Below are 22,732 nucleotides of genomic sequence, written 5' to 3' on the forward strand. Positions count from 1 at the left end.
TTTATATTAATTTTTTTCATATTATTTATATGATATTATAAATATACTAATTATTATGATTGTGATAATTGAAAATATTAAATGATATTGGTGTTTTATTAAAATTTTATGTATTTATTTAAATTTATAATTATATTTAAAATAAATATAAATAAAAAATATTATATATCCTTAGCTCAACGAGCCGGCTCGTTCGGATCGGAAAACTGGCGAGCGATCTGAGCCAAGGTTTTTCTGGCTCGTTAGAAAACGAGCCTAACGAGCTGAGTCCAAAACGATCCGAGCCAAATGAGCCGAGCCCAAAATGATCCGAGCTGGCTCGTTTGACACCCCTACCTGTACGTTACCTCGGACTACCACTTTCAGGGAAGAGAATCTCCGATCGTGATTGCGCTGGTCTAAAAGACTCGGTGCGGGCTAAGCTATTCTCATGGACATCTCGGCACCTATCCTTCGCGGGGAGATTGCAACTAATACAGTCAGTGATTTATAGTATCATCAATTTCTGGACTGCGACCTTTATACTTCCTCGACACTGCATAAGCGAGTTGGAAAAAATGTGCGCTGCTTTTTTATGGACTGGATCTCCGGAAACTGCTAAGGGAGCTAAGGTTGCATGGAGCTCCGTATGTACACCGAAGGATTGCGGTGGTCTTGGACTGAGAAGGCTAGCTGATTGGAATACTATCCTTTCACTTAAACTTCTTTGGCTCATCTTCACTAAAAGTGGTTCGTTATGGGTCGCTTGGGTTAGGAACCATTTGCTCAAAGGAAAATCTGTGTGGGATCTAAATTCTCAGTCCAAAGGAAGCTGGATGTGGCGGAAGATACTTAAGCTTCGGCATATTGCTCGGCCTTTTATCCGTTGTCGCGTGGGAGATGGTACTTTGTGCAGTTTCTGGTTTGATGTTTGGCTTCCTCAAGGGCCGTTAATCTCCTATCTAGGTGAGGACGGTCCTCGTATACTTGGCATCCCACGGTATGCATCTGTTCGTGATGCATGCTCTGTAGATGGCTGGATGTTCTTCCACGCAAGAAGTCGTGGCATGGAGTTGGTTTTTCGGAGCCTATCGGAGTTAGATCTGCCATCTCATTCTACCTCGGCGGACTTATTCTACTGGTCATCATCTCACATGGAAGTCGACTACAAACCTTTTTCTACTGCTCGGGCTTGGAGGCTATTCTATTCGCCTCTATGTTCTGTTGCATGGAAAAGGGTGGTTTGGTTCACTCATGCTATTCCAAAGCATGCATTTACTTGTTGGCTTGCTATACGACACAGGTTGCCTACGAGGGATCGAATAGCATCCTGGAATCCAAACACGTTGTTGCGATGTCTACTCTGTGATGAAGCGGACGAGTCGATCGATCATCTCTTTTTCGTATGTGACTATCCGAAGCAAATCTGAGCTATTTTGCTTAGGGCAGAGCCGGTGTCTCCACTGCAAGCTGCATCCTTCACCGAAGCACTCCACTGGGCTGATTCCTGCACAACTAGTAGGTCTATCAAGTTGATGATCCATCTGTTGTTGCAAGGGACTGTCTATCTCACATGGAGGGAGAGGAACCTGCGTCTTCATGAAAACCGGGCGAGACCTCCGACAATTGTGGCAAAGGAGATCCTGACCATGACGCGAAGACGACTTACGACTATTCGGAGCACTTGGAGCGACCAGAACTGCGAGGATTTGTTACTTACTTTATGGTTTCGATTGTTTGAATTGCTATAACTTATGCTTTGGCTCTTCACGCCTGGGTTCACTACTTCTGATTGTCAAACTGGAAACATGTTTCTGGCTATTTTGTAACCTTTTTGGTATATAATAGATTTTACAGTTAAAAAAAATATATATTGTAGGGTATTTGTGTTGATGGTATAAGTTTGTATGAGCCTTTGTAGTGACAGCATTATAATAATTACATAGAAAAGGACAAACAAGGTATCTTGATCACGGTATATCATGCGAATTGTATTCCTTAAGCATATATGGTAAGCATTCTAATTTTATTGAACACCCCAATATTTTAATCATACTGTTGTTTAAATATTAAAGAAGGGCGCAAAAGTAGACAACACAGTGTCTACTGAGGGTATTTGATACGATACTTGGATTTACCTATTCAAGAACTTAATATATATATATATATATTAATGTTGGGTAAGATGAATTAATTTTGTTTAAATAACATATCACTCACTGTATATATATATATATAGGTGGATTCGAGACTAATAAATATATATCGTGAGGAAACACCCAACTCAGTTGAAAAATGACAAACTCTCTCTATTCGAAGTTATTTCATTTGATACGGGTGCCGATTGTTGCGTAGGACCGTATGAGTTTACTGTCTATATGATGCCGTGTTATTCGTCTGACCCGAAGGATAAAAAAAACACATATTGTAAATAACATATATCTTATTGAAATAATTATACGGATAATGGGATTAATGTGTGTATATGCATCAGGCCGATTGAGTCTCCATGGGTCTGATGGTCTCTCCAGGGACCGTGGCGCAGTCTGATCCCCGGGAGACCCGCATTGTTCCGTACAAATCTATAAGCTCTCTAGCTGCAAAAGCATACCTATATTCCTACCTACCCATACAGTTTCCTCCGATAACAATAAGAATAATACATATTTCGAATTAATTAAACGATTTTCTATGAAGATTTAAAATGAAAAGATGTTTGTAAAAACAAATTCCGAAGTTAGAGGGAGGCCTTATCTTGAGCCTCGTCCTATGTCCTTTTTCGTAATTTTGAACGTTTTTCGCCCAATTCTCGACTTTTTTTTTTGTTTTGGGCCCAAAAGAATTACACTCCTTGCCCCCAACACCACTCGGGGTTCTCCTTTGCCACTCCATTTCCAGCAATTCTCTCTCTCTCTCTCTCTCTCTCTCTCTCTCTCTCTCTCACTCAGCCTGTTTCATCGTCTTCTTCATCGATTCATGTTTTTACAGAAGTGAGTGACAGGAGGCCGGAGATCGCACCACTGTGCACCGATCGTTTCTCCTGCGATCTTATCTATGGATGGAATGTACGGTTTCCATTTGGCGGGAGACTACTCGGAGAAGGCTGCGCTGATGTTGACGCCGGAGGCTCTGGTGCTGCCGTCCGACTACCAGGCCTTGCTTTGCTCCTCCACCGGTGAGAATCGCGTATCCGACGAGCTTATCTCCGCCGCCGCTTCCGCTTTGTCCTCGGAGGCGGCGTCGATCGCTGCTCCGGAGTTCCGACGAGCTGAGGACAACGTATCCCTCGGTGTCTTCAAGGCCAAAATCGCCTGTCATCCGTTGTATCCTCGCTTACTCCAGGCCTACATCGATTGCCAGAAGGTGATCATAACTCGCTGCTACACAGATACAAACCTAACGATAAAACCTAAGAATCACCACGATGATGGACTATAATCATGGGATTTTTAAATTATGCTTCCTCTTGTTTCGTTTCGAATTTATGTTCCTTTATTTCTCACTTAACCAAGTTCTCAAGTTCTCGAGGTATATGACATCATGCATCAGTGATTTTCATGCCGCTCCTTAGCATACACATGCTTGTGTAGTCACAAAAATGTGCATGTGCCTCCTTCATTTCTTCGACAGCTCGAATACTCTTCGCGTATGCTGACTTGTCGAATTATGGGGCGCCGATTCCCAGTTTTGTGGCTCGGAAATGAAGGGAAGCTTGAATAAACTGTTTAAACAGCTTGGCTTCTGCATATTATGGGTAACGACCAGATTAAATAAACCATGTGAATAACAAATTCGAAAACAACGACGGTGCAGGTAGGAGCGCCTCCGGAGATCGCGGGATTGTTGGACGAGATTCAGAAGGAGAGCGATGTGTTCAAGCAAGAGGTTGCTCCCTCTTCTTGCTTGGGAGCTGATCCCGAGCTTGATGAATTCATGGTACTCTCCTGCTATATCTACCTTTGTCTTTCTCGTTCTCGGTCTTTCATTTCGTGTTTTTTTTCTTTTGCTTTGTGAATTTTTTGCGGTGTGATTTTAGGAAACTTACTGCGACATATTGGTGAAATACAAATCCGATCTGGCGAGGCCGTTCGACGAGGCTACGGACTTCTTGAACAAGATGGAAATGCAGCTCCGCAACCTTCTCACCGCTGGGGCGTCTACTAGAGCCCTTTCGGGTCAGTCCTAAATCTCTCTTTCCGCTTCGCCATTAATTTGTTGTCTGTTCGTTTTCCAGTTTCGTAGTGGTTTTCTTGTTGTTTGTGCTGTTTTATATCTTTTCCTCGATCTCTGTGTCTGCATAATCCTTCCTCTAATTTCACCTCACAAATCGGGGGAAACCACGATCTCTCCCCAGAACTTGCCCTTGTTTAATCTCTTTTGGGGCTCTTTGATTAATTGAAAACTTTTTATCGAAGCTTCTTGTAATCATTTGTTAAATTACTACCTCACTAACCAAAAATAAAATAAAAACATCGAAGAGGAAAAGAAAAAGAAACAGATCTCACTGACGAAAGCTAATCAAGGAAAAGAAAAAAACAGCGGGAAAAATAATTAGGAAAGAAATATAAAAACCCTAGTTCGAGGAGAGGTGAGATGGCTTCAATCACATATTTCTGTCTCTCCTTTACTGGTTTTGTAGTGTTTTTTTGTTTTAACTGAGGCCTGAAAATATCCTTGTTTGCTATTTGCTTGCCTATATTGATTTCTGGGAAAAAAAACTGAGGTCATGCTTAGAGATGGATCCATGACCTTGGAATAGTGTTGTACCATTATTTTCCTCTTCATTTAATGTTTTAGCTGTGGGGGCGGGTGAGTGGGCTTCCTCTGCTTGCATTTTTCCTGGTGATCTTGTGGTGTCATTCTTTGTTACTGTATACCTGTATTTCATCTTTTTCTCTCTTCCTTGCGTCAGAAAAGAAAATAGGCTTTGTTATTAAAAGAACTTGTGTTAGAGATTCTGATTTTGACGTTTCAGTGCCTGAGGCGTGCTGAATAGTTTTTACCATTGATTCTTCTAATGGAGTAGAGAAACCTAGTCATAACTTGTAACAGTAAAATGACATCGTGGTTTTCTTAAGCTACTACTAGTTGTTTTAATCAAATCTAAGGAGTGCAATCTTGTTTATGTTTATAATTTGTTTTTTTTTATAATCTGAAAGTTCACCGGTCTTTTGTCCGGCTCTATTTTCCAGAAGATCGGGGAAGCCTATGTGAATACCCCTCTCGTGAGGACTCCAATCCGGATTGGAAAAGAGTTTTTCTCTTTTCCTTACCTGTTGAACCATTCAATCTTGAGTTTGTTTTTAACCAATGACCAAAGCACTAATTCCTCTCTTAGGATCCCAAGTGGAATCCGGATAAGATAGAGTTCTTAGTCCATTCCATATCTTTTTCAGCTATAAATTTGATAAATTTTGATTTTGCTTGGAGCTAAGTCTTGTGTTTCAAGCTTGTCTCTTCCCACCCCATACTTGAGTCAAAATTTGGATTTTCTGTCTGTTGTATAAGATCGGGTTCTATCTTAGTATTCTAATATACTACCATATTGCATGTGTGGAAGGAAACTATTAGGTGAAAGAATTAACGAGGTCACAATTATGGGGTTTGTTGTTTTTACATAAAGCTTGAAAAAATCTTAGTTTAACGGATCTCAAGTTCCAATACTTTGAGCACCTGTGGTTGAAACAGACACATGGAGTTAGGGTTAAGCACTGAAAATAGTTTGACGGCCAAGCGCGTGGTCGTATCTGCATGTATTTGGTTTTAAGTCTATTGTCTTCTTGCGTTGGATGAGTAACAAAACGAAAGCAACCAATTCTTGTTTGTTTCCTGGAATTTACCCTTTCCGATAGTGTACTATGATTGTAGATAAATGCGAAATGCCTTGTTAGGTTGGTGGAACTTGGATTCATTGGATTGCTTTTTAGTTATTCTTAACACAAGAAACTCTTCCTTCTTCACAGAAGCTTTTTGGTAAGTAGCTGGAATAAAGAAGTTAATTAAGATTTGCTTGGTGAAGAATCATATTGACTTAGGGAATTTTGGTTTATCATTAGATTCTATTACGGTGAGTTAATTTCCACAGACATAATGATGTCTGAGATTTACATGGTATCTATGTGACAGACACACTTTGCATGAACCTTGTCTAACACTCAGGGCAAAAAGTACACTTGTAAGAAAACTAACGGAGAAAAAACATGGGTAGCAAAAATAATCATCCACAACTGATATGGATCTACATTATTTATTTATTCTTCATCTCCACCTGAAAAAGCTAAGCTGGAAAGAAATAGAACTCAAGGGCAAGTGGTGGGCTTTCAGAGTTTCAGGTTATATATCATAGATTTTGGGTGCAGTTTAGAATTGTACTTGTTAATGTTTTTTAATGTGGAAAAGTAGTTGCTAATGCTTCAAGGAAGCGAATGTCGTGTTAACACATCTGCGCATTACTTTAATTGGAGTTTGCATTGGGAATCAAACAGAAAAGTTTAAAAATAGATCACTGCAGTTCAGGTTGTCTGTCTATGGTGGGCGAGGTTTGTGTTATTAATTCTTTTCTTTTTAATAAGTGTTTCCAAAGTACAACTTGCCTTTTGGTTGATATTATCTCTTCTTTCTCGTTCAACTGGATGATGACTGAGTTTATTTCACCTGGATGAATCATAAAAACTAATTTAAAAACACTCTGGATTGTCGATTCGTTTCACATGTGGCCATTGCCGCCAATCCATCCACCAACTCTTGAAGTCACATGCTTTGGTTCTTTTTCGTGCTAATCTGCTTTATGCTACTAACCAATCCTCGTCACACTACCCTTGTTGTTCTTTAAACTATGAATTTTCATTCCTCCATTTTCTCACTTATTTCTTTTTTTCAAGCTGAGAGAATAATATAGTCTATCTTTCTTTGTGATGCTTTGTCCTAATTACCCTATACGAAGTGTATATGCTACGCATAGAAATCTCTGATTAATTTTTTTTACCCAACGTGTAATACAAGTTTAGACGGTAAATTAGAATCTACTAGTTCCTTTTAGCATGTCTTATCATTAGGGTTGATTGTGCCATAACACGTTAGTTAGAATATTGAGTCCCAGTAGCAGAGGTGACGTACTGTGCTAGATCTTTTCGGATATTACCGTATTCGAGGATATATTTTTGGTTTCAAACTGATAAACGAAATCCTCGTCTTGTTGTAAAACTACATCCAAGTAATTCGCAAACTGTAACGATTTATTTCGGCTTGTAGAAGGCCTTTTCAATCCAAATTGAAGTGTAAAATAGGAGTTTTCTTTTACTTTTTAGTTTTTTATTTTTTGTTTTGGGGGGAGAAAAAGCGAGGGAGTGTTGAAGTCCCGGGTACAGCGGGTGGTCGGGCATCACATGGACTCCCGTGGATTCCGGTGGTGGAGCCCTTCTTCTCTCTTAAGGTTTTTTCATTAAAAAGGAAACGAGACAGTGGGCCTCTCTCTTTCTCTCTTGTTGTTTAGCGGTTGTCATTTCCTTTGGTACCATTGTTCCCTTGGTGGGTCTTCTTACCTTTTTGGGCCATACTTACTGCACGTGTCCCCCTTATTTTCCATTGCTTGGTCCCTCTTAGGTTTCAACATCTGGTTCAGTCAAACACGTCTTTACTAAACCAATTCCTGATACGAATTGCAAAAATTATTCAGTCTCCTTTCTTCAATTAGCCTGCTGCTTCATTTTTTCCTTTTAATGGTTCAATTATGTCTGATGTTACCATTTCCTTCGTATTTTGCATGGAGTCGTTTTTTTTTTTTTTGGGGGGGGGTTGGGCTTGGATAAATGTTATTTAGCAGAGGAGGAGGGACCCTCCTATAGTAAAAAGTGGGTGTATGGGGATAGAGGGGGTCATCATAATTATGGAAGATTGGAGGAGCAGTAAATGGGGTCAGTGTCATGTGTGTGTCTGTGTGCGGTGAAGCGTTGTTTGCGGGAGTTCTCGTAGGGGTACACGTGTCGCGATTCAAGTGGATCTCTCTCATTTGGATTGGACGCAACTCTATTCACTGCGGCGTTCACTTCTCCCCTTACCCCAGTGTGTGTGTGTTTCTCTCTCCGGGTGCGTGAGAGGGAGTTTTCTCAGTCTCTGCTTTTCCCTGTGGCACGCCTGCCTACCACTCCCCTCGGGCTTTTGGCCGTTCTCCTCTCCGCTGAGCCGCTTAAATTTAATGCTTTTTATCTTGTCTGTTTGCTTGCTCACTAATTCGATGGTTTCGACTTCTTGACAATTTATTGCGACAACATATTTACCCTCCCATTGTATTTCCATAACATCTACATGCATGCCTTTGACTCTGCATTTCATGTGGGGTTTTATACTCTCCCATTGTTTGTTAGAGATGGCATTTTTCATGCTGTCGCTTCATATATATACCAATCTGACCTGCCTACAAAATCCAACCAACTCACTTACCCCGATCCAAATCCATGTGTGAACAGATGATGGTGCGGCTTCATCCGACGAGGAACTCAGAGGAGGAGAGATCCCACAAGACGGTCTATCGAAGGCTGAGGACAGGGATCTCAAGGACCGGCTTATGCGTAGGTTTGGTGGCCGTATCACTTCCTTGAAGCTCGAGTTCTCTAAGAAGAAGAAGAAAGGTAAGTTACCCAGGGATGCAAGACAAGCCCTCCTCGAGTGGTGGAATCTACATTACAAGTGGCCTTACCCTACTGTAAGTAGTTCCATTCCATGTGATGTCTACTGCTTACTCTGGTTGGAAGCTGAGAAAGCCCGGGATAATAAAGAGAGAAAAGATAGCATGCGAGGGGGGAAAAATGAGAAAGAGTTGCTTCTGCATTTCCTTCCCAAACAAGTTACATATATCCCAAACCCCTTAAAGGCTAACAAAAGTTAAGGAGGATGGTTTGAATAGACACTTGATAAATCACATATTTTTGGAGACCATTGGAACGCATGCCAAGTATCTTGGACACTTTGGCATGTGTGGCTTGGCTTGTTTTCTAAACTTGGCTGATTCTATTCCTAACGATCATGTTTTCGCCTCTCTGTTACCATATGTATGTATATAAATGCAGGAAGGAGATAAGATTGCTCTGGCTGAAGCGACGGGGTTAGACCAGAAACAAATCAACAACTGGTTTATAAACCAGAGGAAACGCCATTGGAAGCCATCGGAGAACATGCCCTTCATGATGATGGACGATTCTAGTGGACCTTTCTTTAACGATGAATAACACAGAAGACGGTCGCCGATATTATATAAAAGAAAAAAAAACAGATTTGTGTTAGACCTTTGTTGTATATTTTTGCAACGCTCTGGCAAAAGGGAAATAGGATTTGGCATATGGGGTGTCATTGCCAATGGATTTCCTGGTAGATGCACGGACCAGGGACACGCCTAAGCCTAATTGTCACCCTTTCTGTGCGAGGGAATCGGAATTGGCCTTTGTGTTTGTGTTAAATCTTATTTAGAAAATGTTTGATCGGGCAATAAAATTATGCAAATGTTTTATGTCGATGCCAAATGCCATTGTGGATTCTCTCGTAATGTATCTATTTGGGCCTCAAAATCTGGTTAGATGTGCTCCAAACCCGGCCCTTAAAAACTGGCTACCATTAATAACATCACTTGTCTTTGTCACAAATTGGGCCTTGGGTCGAATATGGTCCATTGTACCGCTAAAGGCAGGTTTTTTACTCACCTCGCGTCAGATAACCATTTGATCTTTTTAACCAAGTGACCAAGCACAACAATGCCTTCTCTCTGCCTCGCCTTTCCCGGTTCCTTCTCCGGCCGACTACCGGTTGATTACTGTCCGCGACCGAGACCGGCGGTTAGATGCTCTGGGGAGCGGCAGGATCTCTTCAACCGCATTGCTCCTGTCTACGACAATGTTTGCCCTTTGTTTTTCCTCGCGTTCGTCGGTTTTCTCCTTTCTCCCTTTCATGGTTTTCCGACAAGGTTTTTCTGTCATTGCTTTCAATTCCTCAGTTAAATGATCTATTGAGCTTCGGTCAGCATCGTGTTTGGAAACGAATGGCTGTCTCGTGGAGCGGGTGAGGCTAATGTTGTCGTGTCTATATGTGTTTGTTCCTCTTGCTTTCACTGGCTTTGATGTTTTGAAATGAAACAGAGCGAATAGAGGAGACTTCGTTCTGGATTTGTGCTGTGGCAGCGGGGATTTGGCGTTTCTCTTGTCGGAGAAAGTTGGGTCATCTGGAAAGGTTTGTGTTGATGTCTCTGCCTTATCTCTTGTCCCCATAACCATTAGTGAATGTGCTTATTGTTTTGCCTTTTGGTGTTTGAATATGGTGTTAACTGTGTCGGGATCGTGGAATACACGTTTGATAACTTTGTGCAGGTGGTTGGTCTGGATTTCTCCTCGGAACAATTAGCTATTGCGTCTTCTCGGCAGAACCTTCGAGCAAAGCCGTGCTACAAGAATATAGAGTGAGCCCCGGTAAAAGCATGCGTGTGATTGTTTGTTGATATTCATATTGGCCACTTGAGTTGAGTTAACAATTGCATTTCTTTCTAGGTGGGTAGAAGGTGATGCCCTTGAACTGCCATTTGCTGATGGTGTGTTTGATGCTATTACGATGGGTTATGGCCTCAGAAATGTTTTTGACAGACAGAGAGCCATGCGGGAGATGTATCGAGTTCTGAAACCAGGTGTCGTGCTGTAATTAAGCTATCGAGTTCCGTTGGAAACTGGTTGTCTCCCGGGGCTTACCGTCAAAACATGATTTGTGTTAATTTTTTCAGTTGTCTTGTATCTGTTTCAGATTCGAGAATATCGATTCTTGATTTCAATAAGAGCCACCAACCAGTCACCGCGTTTATTCAGGTATTCGTCTTCTGCTGGGAAGCACTTTTCCATTTTCTGTCGCACATTATGATTTCTATGATGCTGATTAAATATACTTTAGTATCATGAAAATAAGTAGCTGCTCTGCTTTTGCAAGGAATGGATGATCAACAATGTTGTTGTCCCGGCAGCTGCGGTTTATGGTCTTGCAAGTGATTACGAATATCTGAAGAGTTCAATCAATGGATACTTAACTGGTTTGTTCTCTCTGGACAACATACGGGCTTTTGCTTTGACACAAAGTTGTGTTGCATTGCATTTCCCCCACTGTAAAGATTTGAACTTGAGCAAACTTTGACATTCAGATATAGTCGTTTTGGAAGAGCTTATTCTATTGCTCCTTTTGATGAGATGGTCCGAACTTAAATCTAACGTGTGCAGGAGAAGAGCTGGAGACTCTCGCACTGCAAGCTGGCTTCTCCAGCGCCAAGCATTATGAGGTCAGTGGTGGCCTCATGGGGAATTTGGTTGCCATGCGCTAGCTTACTACCCTTTTTTCCCCTCGTCTTGCTTATGTAATACAATCATTATTTTTGTCTACATTCTGAGAAAACTTCTCTCTTGACTGAATTACAGATGTAAAGGATTCGCCTCTTTTCCGTTTCTTGTATATCAGTACAAAAGCCAATATATTGGAACATCTTCATACCATATACATTATTCTATTATCACACCTATTGACTTGTTACTCTCACCAGGATATCTACAAAATTTTGTTTGTGCTCCGAAATACTTCCTTATTCTTTGTTCTTCTCCAAGATCATCTACCATAGAAGGAACTGTGTGAGACAGTGGCAAGTGATGCACATGCAGCTGAGTCCCCATCGAAGGTATCATGAAGTTCCATGATTCGCTCATCCATAAATGGGGGATTACCCGGCAATGGCAGGTTTTCCACTTTGTTCCTTAGCATCTGTAATGCCTTTGACATTGATGGTCTCAGTGATGAGATCTCCTGAGTGCACAAGAGCCCTATATGGACAACCCTCAGTATTTCGTTCTTGACGCTGCTGCCCTCAGGCTGATTCTGCAACATCAGGTTTGGATCATATATTTCCTCCATTGTCCCTGTTTGAAAATGCTTCCATGCCTGTTTTTTATTTGTTCAACCACAAAAGGCAAGGACACTGGTTAGGATCAGAAGCGGTGAAGTTTGGTGTCCATTTCAGATTCTTCCTATGGTTATGAGTACTTACTTCTGTGATTAAACTGTCTGTGTAATCTGAGATTTTGCTTCTGGTGTTTTGTTTTCCTGTTACGGTCTCTAACACGAGAACGCCAAAGCTGTATACATCTGCCTTCTCCGTGAGCTGACCATGGGCCAAGTACTCTGGAGCCATATAACCTCTGGAGATTTTCAAATTTGGAAATATACACGGTTCAATAATTCATGCAAACAGAACACTAAGGGAAAGGAAAATAGTTGCATAGGCCTCCTCTAACAAGAAGTTGCAGCTCCATGCTATTTTTCAGAATATACTCACAGGGTTCCTGCAATTGCTGTGCTGATATGACTTTTATCCTCTTGGAAGGATCGGGCGAGGCCAAAGTCAGCGATTTTTGCTTGAAGCTTTGAGTCTAGTAAGATATTGCTAGATTTTATGTCCCTGTGAATGATTCTCACGCTTGACTGCTCGTGCAGATACACCAAACCCTCAGCAGTCCCAACAATGATTGTGAATCTTCTATGCCAGTTGAGTATTTTGCCCCTCTCTGTATCTGCTTTAGGCAAAGAGATCATTCAGAGGCTAATTCTTGACACAGGATTCGAATGAACTTTGTCATTCTGTATTAGGTTTTGTTACCGAAGATGAAACGATCAAGGCTCTTGTTCGGGAGGAACTCGTAGACGAGGAGGCTTTCTGGTCCAGAGCAGCTGCAACCCAGCAGCCTTACCAGGTTCTTGTGTTCCACAGTGCTAATAATGTTGACTTCATTATAGAAATCTGCTGCTCTGTGTCTGTTGTTGAAGAATAGGCGTTTCACTGCTATCTCTCTTCCGTCCGGGAGAACCCCCTAAGATCAATGGAATTTCAAAGGCTCAGTTTGATAATCCTGCTTGATAACCAGACAGATACAGAGTAAATTATGATCTTACCTTATAAACAGTTCCAAATCCACCTTGTCCAAGCTTGTTCGCACTATCAAAAGAGCCCGTGGCCTTCTCCAATGTAGAGTACTTGAAGTTCAGACTACTGTCGTTCAGGGTTTTTGCTAGTTTTTTTGCATCATTTGATCCTGAAAATGCACCAAAAATCTAAGGTAAACACACAAATGCAGCTCTTCTTCAAGGATTCATCGGAGGGAAATCACTATCACTGACCTCTTCTCTTCTTTTGTATGTTTCTGTGTTTGCAGATATAAATTCCAATAGCGGTTCCGACCAAGAAGACAACAACAGAACTAATGACTGAAACGATTATCACTATTACTGAGCCTGCAAAGCCATTGGTCAGTGAATGATTAGTAGCAAGTTGGGGTTAGAGGTTGCATAAGGAAGCTAGAGTCATATGTTCATTTTGTCACCTCTGGATCTCCCGTTTCTCGGTTCCTTGTTAAGGAAATCTTGATCAGAGTACCTCAGAAAACAGCCAGTGTAGAGGGCACGTCCCTCAGACCAAGGCAAGCACCCGGTGAGAAGAGAAGCAGACGCGTTTTCCAAGCAAGCCCTGCAAGAATCTTGGCTCAACGTCCTCCAGCAATTCACCAACACATGCGCAGATTCACCAGCCGAAGCACGGGCATACCCTCCATTCAGGGGGGCAGAGGCAACAGCATTTGCCATGGCTTCCCTTGCGGAACCACCGAAAGTGGCATTCTTTCTGGTAGTGTTGCCGCATACAAGAGTATCAGGTGGCCCACGGAATTCCGAGTAGAAGCTGTAATTCTCTGACCTCATGAAGCAGCCGTCGAGGAAAATCCTTCCGCCATTGTTGGGGTAACACTTGGGAAGAATGGTGCGTGCCTCTGCGTAGCAAAGGACACAATCGTTCAAAGACAGATCGCCATAGCACTGAGCAAGTCCGTAATTGGCGTCCGGTCCCGAGCCCGTGACGGCTACTCCGAACCCAGCAGTCTGCACTTGCTGGCTGATTTTCTCCATGGTGGCCACGAAGTTGGGGACGAAAACGGTATCGTTGTGCTCGGGAAGAGGTGTGCACGTGATCTGAATGGCGCGAGCCCTTGCGTCGCCTGAGATGGTTTGGAATGATGCAATCGCAGCTATTGCAAGGCATAGAAGACAGAGATTTGTCTGTGATTGCTTCATCTTCTGAAGCTGGATTGAGTTGTGGGTTCTGTCTGGCGATCAATTACGAGAGAAAGATGGGGCAATTGATGAAAACATCCAAGGAGGAAAAGGGAATGAATTGTGATCAATCCTTTCTCGTCCAATGATGGAGTTACTCAGATCGAGGGTCCTGACCAGAGAAGTTTCAACAGCTTTGACCTCAAAGCATGACTTGGTTGGATCGCTGTTCAAAGTCAATAAAGGAATTGAGGAAGAGCATGGAAGGTTCCTCAGTTCACACCCCGAGACTGGTGCTATCTTTTGTTTGTTTGTTTTTTGGACAGAGCATTTGACGATTTCATTCGTTAGCCCCAATTTTGTCGGAATTACTTTTTAAACGTCATTCGGGAAGTGGAATTTGGAAAACGAATGTTAATAACTTAATATGAATAAATTGGTGAATCAAAATAAATACGCTCTCTTAACAAGTCTTCGTCAACGTCACGTCGTAGTGGTTGGGTTGGACCGCCGTCCCTCTTTAATGCCGGAAATTCTTGGCCACTTGATTTATTTATTTATATAAAGTGTCCAAAACCCATTCAACTTATAAGACCAATGCCATAACTTTTATTTTTTTATTAACTACGGGCCTTACGGGGTAACTCGCTCTTTTTGTTTCATTTCTCTTAAAAAAAATTCTAGTAGATTGACGATAATTATCAATTATGCATTCGATTTCACTCTCTCTCTTTTTTTTCCCCTAACAAAGTCTAGTTTTGTTTTTAGGTGGATGGGTCATCAGGGCCGGAACATATGAAATGGGTTTTCTAAACTATCCTATATAGCATCAACTAAAAGCCCAAAAGGCTCATAATAGAAACTAAAACCCATCTTCTAAACAAAGCTTTCCTAAGCCCAAAACAATCCCTCAAGCCTCAACCTTTCATAGACAGGCAGGCAGGATCCGGGTTTTAGTAAAAATAATTGGATAATGTACCATTTGAAATAGATTATCAAGCTAGTATTTATATTTAATGGAAATTTTGAATACAAAACCAACCATATAAACCTTGCCACGCTTCATGTGATCAAGTCTGTTATCACATCATATGGCAGAAAAACAAAGAGAACAAACGACCACACACAAACAAAAACAAAAACCCGCGTTTCCCCAAAATAAAAATAAGAAGAAGAAAAAAAAAACAAACCCTTTTTTTAAGGAGCAGAAGAAACTAAATCTGTAACCAAATCAGCAACGGTGATAAATTAGACAGTAAATTACCAAAAATAAACAAAATATGTGAGGAATGCATATAAAAAAACCACACATCCATCTCCGTTGTTCCAATCAATCCTCAACCAGAGCCCGGTGTTCAAACCCACAAGACAACAAAACGTCTCACACGCCTAAACGTATATATACAACACATATATACGTTTACGTACGTGATCTCCGTCTCCGTTAGCAAAAATGGCTCGTAATTTCATGCCCCTGATGGCAGCTGTCCTCCTCCTCCTCGTCGTGGCCGTGGCAGATGCCTCCGGCCGTCCAGTGGCCGGAGATCCATGCTCGACCACGGACTTCCCCGTGCTGTGCAAGTCGGTGGTGAAGGGGGTGAAGAAACCTAGCGCAGCGACGGCGGCGGCGATCAAAGCTCTGCTACCGCTGACGCAAAAGGCGAAGGCGAAAGCAAAGAAGGGGAAGGACGACACTTGCTTCTCCAACTTCGACAGCGCCATTGACAACCTCCAGAAGTCTCTGAAGAACATCAAAGAGAACGACGGTTTTAGCCTCAACATCAACCTCAGTGCCGCTTTGACTGATTTCGAGACCTGCATCGATGCCTTGGAGGAAGGCTCTCCCTCCTCCTCCGACCCCATCGCCAAGTCTGCTCGGCTTTTGAGACAGATGGCCGATAACTGCTTGTCCCTCTCCACTCTTCTCCCCCACTAACCACACCGGCGAGAAGATATATACAACAAAAACGTTTGCTTTTTATATATATATATATATATATATATAAATGGATCACTTGAGATTGATTCTTTTGTAATGTTTTTTCTTTTTTGCTGTATTTATTTGCTGTTCTTTATCTGATCGAAGAGAGAGAGAAAAAACTACAAAAAAGGAAGGAGAGAGACAGGGGACGTTCCATGTATGTAGTTAAGTTAATGTTTGGACACCGGGTTCTAGTTTCAGACACGCCTACTTCTGTTATCTTTTATGAAGTCTGAATCCCTCCCTCTCATACAAGAAGAGAGTTTGGGTTAAATGGCCCATAAAATTCGGATTGCTGGAAGAAACTGGACTGATGGATAGAGATCAGCCCACTTGGCCTTATTCACCGTTTTCTGTTCATGCATCTCGAGGGGCGTGTGTATATATATATTTGTTGAGCAAAGAAGAAGATATGGCCCCATATCTAGATTTAATTAAACAAATTAATATCACCCCAACAGATTATAAATTTATCGTTTTTTTGCCGGTAAACCCTAGTAGAGATGAATCAATTACCTCATTTCTTTTTTTGGGGGGGTATTTGAACAGAGTATAATGTCGCGGTTTGATATGGGTAATAATAATGAAGAAAATGATGATGATGTAGCCTTAATGAAGCGCATAGTCGGAACATATCCGTCTAATATTTCACGCCGCTATATCTATGCGAGACATCCTTCTCTTTAATGATTACTAATCATGCCCTAAATTCCCCCAACGTACATATATATATATATCACGGTATTACTTGAGAATGCATTAATTGGAGCAAATACGTAATGATGTTTGTTATTGTTCAGCTTTGGATTAATTAGTGAAAAAGAGTAATATATGTAACCAAAGGGAATGAAAGCGGAGCATGGTCCGGCTTTAGACAGCATCATTGCTCCGGCATCAAACTGTTGCATGCTCTAAAGAATCCCCCTTTTGCTCCCTTCACTTTTTCCTCTCTTTCTCTTGTAAGAAAATATATATTATATATAATTTCCTTTTGAATTCTACTGGTTTTTTGTTTTATGCACTCTTTTTTTTTTTCCCCACATCTTAACAATGGCATTGGAAATTATATATGATGATGCTGAAACGCAGAGCAGCATGACTAGGTATAATGAGGAGTGGTTAACTTTATGAAAGCAGGCAATGAAGCATCTAGACATTGTATGTATGTGAATATATACATAGCTTTGATAAATATATGGATGCTACACTTGCGTGGTAGTGAATTAAAAGAAAATTATATCCCACTTGTTCATATTATTATATATTGTTTTTTTTCTCAGACGATTTCATATGAACCATGTTTTTGAGCTTTTAGTTGACAGAGGAATCCATTCCACAAATCTTTAAGAACATCTTATCCTTACTATGCGGTTTCTTTTCCCAATATTCGTTTACATTGGAATCTAAATTTTCTCTACATACAATCATAATCAGAACATGTACGTAGGTGTTAGTGTACGGATGCGTTTGAGACGAAGGGTCTCTGAATAATTGGAGATAATTGTCCGCTTCCCTGCATTAACAAGGGGGGAGAGGAGCGTGAAACTCAGCCATAAGGTGTGGTCAAATGGGGGGTCCTGAGATTTGTATAGAGAACCCACGTTTACTCAGAAATTGGGCATTAAGGATAATGGAGACTCACAACCACAATCATCGTCTATTCCGTCTGTCCCCACCCACTTAATACCCCTTTGACCTCTTTTTCTCCCCCTCTTGAATCCGAATTCTCATATCTTTCCGATTATTGATCCCTCTGAGTTCCATGTACAAGCCAAGTTCTGGTTCAATCCAACATGTAAACCGTCCATGTCGCTTCTAACAAGCAAGAATGGAATTATTTGGCCACACAACAAGTTCATAGAGTCAATGCAATTAACCAAAACTAAAAGGAATTGTTTGGCCATTCCTTTCATCATAATGAAACTCAATCAACATTTTTATGTCTCCTCCATGCTTTGCTCTACCATTTCCTCATTTTTTGAGACATTATATCATTATATCTATGCATACCCTCGATTCTCCCCTTTTCCTGTTTTACTACTTGTACCAATAATTTTGGAGAAGAAAGCGAACAACCTTCGGAAAACCCAAGTGTTACGAATTCGTATGTGAATGTGACCGACCCCAATCATCAAAGCCGAACGCATGAGAGAAATCCCTTATAAATACCCTTTCTCATTTTTCTCCCAAATATAATAAAAGTCTCTCTCTCTCTCTCTCCCATCCTTTGAAATTCCTTAAACCACTAAACCCATAATTTACCAAAATAAAACCTTAAAACACATTACATGATGATGTCATCGCTACCCGGTATTTATAACACCGCACCCACATGCCCGTAACTTTCGAAACACACAAAGCCAGATTCAATTCTTTTTTCCTTGGGTTCGTGGGTTCGGGGTTTCTTAGAGAAGCGATTATGTGTTTAATGGGTTCGTTGGGAGATGTGTCAGTGGTTTCAAGAGCAACAACAACAAGAGGAAACTGCAATAAATGTTGTTCTCTGGATCTCACAAGACGAAAACAACGGCACCCCAGATGTGTTCGAACTTTAACGCAAGATTCAGACAATACAAGAAGACTACGGGGAGATTCCGTACACATGGCCTCTAGTTTGATCATCAGCTCCATTCTGTTCCTCTGTCTCGTCTCTGTCTCCTCCGCCGCTAATCAGACTCTCCGGCCGCAAGATGAGCTTAGGAAGCTCAAACTCATAAGAAAACACCTTCTGAAGATCAATAAGCCCGCCGTCAAGACCATTCAGGCAAGATTCCCACTCCTACCTCTTTCTTTTTTGTATAATCATGGCCTTTCCTTTTTCCCTTTTTTTTTTTTTTGGAAAAATGATCCATTGACCGAATGCAATCCTGTATATATATGTGAACTGAACCATAACCCTAATCTCACAAGATGTCCGGAGCAATTAAAAAACGGATGGGCTTGCATGCCATATATATATGCTCTGTTCTCTGTCTCTCTCCGCATTAAGGTGGTTTCTCTGTTGAGTTATGTTCGTATGTGGGTGCACTGCAGAGCCCAGATGGTGATGTAATAGACTGCGTGTTGTCTCACCAGCAACCTGCGTTCGATCATCCCCAATTACGAGGACAGAGACCAATGGTACATGCCTTGTATTTTCCTGACTGTTTTTCTATACATAGAATTAACCTCAAGAATTCAATTTACAAACCCAATTTGTTTGAAACTGCGAAAACATGAATAGGAACCACCGGAGATGCCGAAAGGGTATATCAAAGAAGAAGAGATGTCTGAGAATTTCCAGAGGTGGAGTGTATCTGGAGAATCGTGCCCTGAAGGAACGGTTCCGATCAGAAGAACGGAGGAGGAGGACATGTTACGATCATCTTCCCTCCGTAGATTTGGTCGGAAAATCAGACGCGTCCGAAGAGATTCCACTAGCAACGGCCATGAAGTACGTACCATTCCCTTCTTTTACCCGTAACCCGATAAAGAAACACAGCCTCCTATCTTTCTCCTCCTCTTCTTTTTTTTACAAAGCCGGGTATTTTATTTACTTGTGAAGGGATTAAAAAAAATCTGGCTACAAGGTTTGCATTAAAAAAACAAGTAATTTACTTTTAAGATAAAGAAAATGAATCTATTATTCTTTTTTTTTTTTAAATGATGAAACAGTATTCGATTCGAAAAAATGAATTAATAGGTAGTTAGACTTTTTAAAGAATTTTACGTTACACGTTTGACAATGAAAAAAATATTCTCATATAAAGTTGTGCCCTTAAAAAAAGGTATTATATTGATACAAACTAAAAGCTTTTAAAACAGGATTCACCCATTCTTTTACTTCAGTTTGACAGATGACAAGAATGATTAAATCGTTTTCCTGTTTACTTGTGCAAACAGTTCTTGCTTTCCCCCTTTTTTTTTTGGGGGTTGTGAAAAAAAAAAGGAGTTAGAGCATGATACCAAAAACCAGCTTTCTCGCAAATCTTTGCATCCACTGTCAGGAAAAAAAAACATAAGCATTTTTAAATTGCTCTTCTTCATTCTTTTCACTAGATTTTTAAATATACAAGAAAGGGAAAAAAACTGAGAGGGTAATATCCGTGAAATGGTTGTGATAGCATGCGGTGGGGTACGTATCAGGAGCAGAATACTACGGAGCGAAAGCAAGTGTGAACGTGTGGTCACCACGTGTCGTGAGCCAGTACGAGTTCAGCTTGTCTCAGATGTGGGTCATCGCCGGCTCTTTCAATAACGATCTCAACACCATCGAAGCTGGCTGGCAGGTCACTCCTCTCAGCTTCCCTTTCTCATATTATTACTAACATCAGCTCAAGATAGTGGCATTTCATTTATGCGTAATGTATTGTGCTTGATCCCCATAGAAAGATGTACGACTCCTGCAGATATGACCTTTTTTACGTATTGGTTTTTTTTTAAAAATTTTATCCAAACAGGTTAGTCCGGAGCTATATGGGGACACATATCCCAGATTCTTCACCTATTGGACGGTAATTATTATTATTATTTGTTTGTTTCCTTCCAACATAATCATGACTGAATGATATTAAGACTAATCTAAGGAAGTGGTGATTTGGTTCAGTCGGACGCATACCAGACGACGGGATGCTACAATTTGCTGTGTTCGGGTTTTGTCCAAACGAACAGCCGCATTGCGATAGGAGCCGCAATTTCCCCGGTCTCGTCCTATAAAGGTGGACAGTTCGATATCAGCTTATTGATTTGGAAGGTATGTTCTCTTCCAATTTCCAATTATTTTTCTCAAATTAAGAGCGAGTACGCAAGTGCCTAGCAATCATTGCATTGCACATCAATATTAATTTGGTGGAAATGTCTCCTAAATGTTTAATTACTAACAAATATTGTTGCCACTAAATTAAAATTAACATCGATCAGCCCTGACCACATTCTATGCACATGGCTTGTCATCATCAACCAACCTTCCCCCACGTCTATAAAATGTTTTATTTATTCCTATAACTTCAAGCTTATCTAATTATATATATATATATAAGTGTATGTTTGACCCCCCCCCCCAGGAAAAAAAAATACCGGAAAATATTTGAGTCGACCATTTTCTTTCTTGTAGCTGTGAGTATAATCCGGCAGATAGACTTGGTCAATTGAGCTTCTCATGAAACTTAGATATAGAATTCGACCATCAATAACTTTATATACAAAAAGGATACAAAAAAAGTTTCACTTTTTATAGTTAGGAATATACACATATAGATGCATGATAATAAGATATCTAGTGGAAATGGATGATCATAAGAAAAGCATGCGTGAGTGTATTAAGGACAAAATATGAAATGAATGTAGGATCCGAAGCATGGGAACTGGTGGCTGCAATTCGGGAAGGGGACACTGGTAGGGTATTGGCCGGCATTCTTGTTCACGCATCTGAGGAGCCACGCCACTATGCTCCAATTCGGCGGGGAGGTCGTCAACTCTCGTCCCAGTGGATCCCACACTTCCACACAAATGGGAAGTGGCCACTTAGCCGGAGAAGGGTTCGCTCGCTCCTCTTATTTCCGCAATCTTGAAATGGTGGATTGGGACAACTCTCTCCTCCCTTTCTCCAACCTCCATGTCGTGGCTGACCATCCCAATTGTTACGACATCAGAGGTGGTGTCAATCGTGTCTGGGGTAACTATTTTTACTACGGTGGTCCTGGCAAGAACCCTAGATGCCCTTGATGAGGATACACACCCAACCTTTTGGAGCGCGTGAGCCATTGTTTGTTTGTGTAGAGAATGAATTCGCCAAACAAAAAAACGGTAACAAATATAGATCAGACCGACGAGAGAAGGGCTTTCTACTTTTGGGATGGTAAGGAAAATTTTGTGTTGTAAGCTACCACCACACTCACCATTATATAAATGTAGAGTATCGAATTTTACATGTAATTTCCAATTTATTTTCTCACGTATATGTTTTTCCTATCCCTTATTTACATTTACAAACAAAAAAAAACACGTAAAGGTTTATGATGATTGCCTAAATATCACATTCTATAATGATAGTGAGTCGTGTCTACAAATTGAATATTTCCCTGATAACCATCAATATTCATGCAATTACGTGGACATATTTTATAGCATAACAAAAAAAAAAAGTGACAAATATTAGCACATACAGAACAAAATCGCCAAAACTTGTTCTCTGAATTGACAATTACCATGCACCATATATGATATATTTATATATATCACAAATTCAGACGTTAATATATATACTCCATGTGGAAGGACCAAATTACTCGGGAATTGCTATAAATTTATGCGAAAGCGACGCATTGAACCTTCACAACTGTCCATATATTAATTTAAAAAAACGACGGACAGAACATTGGTTGAGAATTATATGCATATGATGAAAGAGACGTCGTCTACAGAAAGGGACCATATATGTACATGTGCATATATATATATATATGTATGTATATGACATTAAACTCCGAATGTAATTTTCCGCATTAATCACCCACATGCCCCCTTCCTTTTATTTCGCTCCTCTTATTTCACATTCCATCCTCTTTGTTCCGTTTCCAAAGCAAAAGTATATTAAATTTATATTGTTCCGTTCGAATTTGATACGATTTCTTTATTCTTCGAAAGCGACACTCTTTTTTTTTTTTTTCCCCAAGGGAGAGAGAGAGT

At 40.8% G+C, this 22,732-nt stretch overlaps 5 protein-coding genes across 8 annotated transcripts; 4 read left to right on the forward strand and 1 right to left on the reverse strand.

Annotated features, from left to right (window-relative positions):
- The first annotated feature begins 2,816 nt into the window (after window positions 1–2,816).
- Window positions 2,817–9,485, forward strand: LOC104822155 (homeobox protein knotted-1-like 6). The gene is made up of 5 exons (XM_010553290.2): window positions 2,817–3,342; window positions 3,793–3,915; window positions 4,016–4,154; window positions 8,445–8,680; window positions 9,045–9,485. The coding sequence occupies exons 1-5, from the start codon at window positions 3,034–3,036 to the stop codon at window positions 9,201–9,203; spliced, it is 966 nt and encodes a 321-aa protein (XP_010551592.1). The 5' UTR covers window positions 2,817–3,033; the 3' UTR covers window positions 9,204–9,485.
- Window positions 9,486–9,689: 204 nt separating this feature from the next.
- Window positions 9,690–11,489, forward strand: LOC104822157 (2-phytyl-1,4-beta-naphthoquinone methyltransferase, chloroplastic). Of its 4 annotated transcripts, XM_010553292.1 has the most exons (8): window positions 9,690–9,863; window positions 9,962–10,026; window positions 10,104–10,194; window positions 10,332–10,420; window positions 10,509–10,642; window positions 10,756–10,817; window positions 10,936–11,035; window positions 11,220–11,489. In XM_010553292.1, exons 1-8 carry the CDS (start codon window positions 9,723–9,725, stop codon window positions 11,318–11,320), a joined length of 783 nt encoding a protein of 260 aa, XP_010551594.1. In that variant the 5' UTR covers window positions 9,690–9,722; the 3' UTR covers window positions 11,321–11,489. The 4 variants fall into 4 exon arrangements, with proteins under 4 accessions (XP_010551594.1, XP_010551595.1, XP_019059041.1 ...); XM_010553293.1 differs by lacking the exon at window positions 9,962–10,026 and having other exon boundaries at window positions 9,690–9,886; XM_019203496.1 differs by having other exon boundaries at window positions 9,793–10,026.
- On the reverse strand, window positions 11,409–14,510 carry LOC104822156 (cysteine-rich receptor-like protein kinase 2). Its single transcript, XM_010553291.1, has 7 exons — window positions 13,365–14,510; window positions 13,162–13,275; window positions 12,937–13,076; window positions 12,644–12,854; window positions 12,323–12,557; window positions 12,035–12,185; window positions 11,409–11,928 (listed from the first exon to the last, which is right to left on the reverse strand). Exons 1-7 carry the CDS (start codon window positions 14,104–14,106, stop codon window positions 11,599–11,601), a joined length of 1,923 nt encoding a protein of 640 aa, XP_010551593.1. The 5' UTR covers window positions 14,107–14,510; the 3' UTR covers window positions 11,409–11,598.
- Window positions 14,511–15,297: 787 nt separating this feature from the next.
- Window positions 15,298–16,290, forward strand: LOC104822159. The gene has a single exon (XM_010553294.2). It carries the CDS (start codon window positions 15,539–15,541, stop codon window positions 16,019–16,021), a length of 483 nt encoding a protein of 160 aa, XP_010551596.1. The 5' UTR covers window positions 15,298–15,538; the 3' UTR covers window positions 16,022–16,290.
- Window positions 16,291–18,266: 1,976 nt separating this feature from the next.
- Window positions 18,267–21,998, forward strand: LOC104822160. The gene is made up of 7 exons (XM_010553295.1): window positions 18,267–18,830; window positions 19,100–19,186; window positions 19,290–19,499; window positions 20,170–20,334; window positions 20,506–20,559; window positions 20,652–20,798; window positions 21,392–21,998. The coding sequence occupies exons 1-7, from the start codon at window positions 18,399–18,401 to the stop codon at window positions 21,767–21,769; spliced, it is 1,473 nt and encodes a 490-aa protein (XP_010551597.1). The 5' UTR covers window positions 18,267–18,398; the 3' UTR covers window positions 21,770–21,998.
- The last annotated feature ends 734 nt before the right edge of the window (window positions 21,999–22,732 follow it).

Source organism: Tarenaya hassleriana, unplaced genomic scaffold (genome assembly GCF_000463585.1).
Source record: "Tarenaya hassleriana unplaced genomic scaffold, ASM46358v1 Cleome35, whole genome shotgun sequence".
Lineage (NCBI taxonomy): Eukaryota > Viridiplantae > Streptophyta > Magnoliopsida > Brassicales > Cleomaceae > Tarenaya > Tarenaya hassleriana.

Coding starts and splice junctions, on each gene's coding strand:
- LOC104822159 (XM_010553294.2), top strand. CDS start 15,539: ATGGCTCGTAATTTCATGCCCCTGATGGCAGCTGTCCTCCTCCTCCTC.
- LOC104822157 (XM_019203496.1), top strand. CDS start 9,809: ATGCTCTGGGGAGCGGCAGGATCTCTTCAACCGCATTGCTCCTGTCTA. Junction 10,643..10,755: donor GTATCGAGTTCTGAAACCAG/GTGTCGTGCTGT, acceptor TATCTGTTTCAG/ATTCGAGAATATCGATTCTT. Junction 10,818..10,935: donor CAGTCACCGCGTTTATTCAG/GTATTCGTCTTC, acceptor TGCTTTTGCAAG/GAATGGATGATCAACAATGT.
- LOC104822156 (XM_010553291.1), bottom strand. CDS start 14,106: ATGAAGCAATCACAGACAAATCTCTGTCTTCTATGCCTTGCAATAGCT. Junction 12,558..12,643: donor CCTTGATCGTTTCATCTTCG/GTAACAAAACCT, acceptor TGCCTAAAGCAG/ATACAGAGAGGGGCAAAATA. Junction 12,186..12,322: donor ACAGCAATTGCAGGAACCCT/GTGAGTATATTC, acceptor GAAAATCTCCAG/AGGTTATATGGCTCCAGAGT.
- LOC104822155 (XM_010553290.2), top strand. CDS start 3,034: ATGGATGGAATGTACGGTTTCCATTTGGCGGGAGACTACTCGGAGAAG. Junction 3,916..4,015: donor CCGAGCTTGATGAATTCATG/GTACTCTCCTGC, acceptor GTGTGATTTTAG/GAAACTTACTGCGACATATT. Junction 4,155..8,444: donor GTCTACTAGAGCCCTTTCGG/GTCAGTCCTAAA, acceptor ATGTGTGAACAG/ATGATGGTGCGGCTTCATCC.
- LOC104822160 (XM_010553295.1), top strand. CDS start 18,399: ATGCCCGTAACTTTCGAAACACACAAAGCCAGATTCAATTCTTTTTTC. Junction 19,500..20,169: donor CCACTAGCAACGGCCATGAA/GTACGTACCATT, acceptor TGGTTGTGATAG/CATGCGGTGGGGTACGTATC. Junction 20,799..21,391: donor TCAGCTTATTGATTTGGAAG/GTATGTTCTCTT, acceptor AAATGAATGTAG/GATCCGAAGCATGGGAACTG.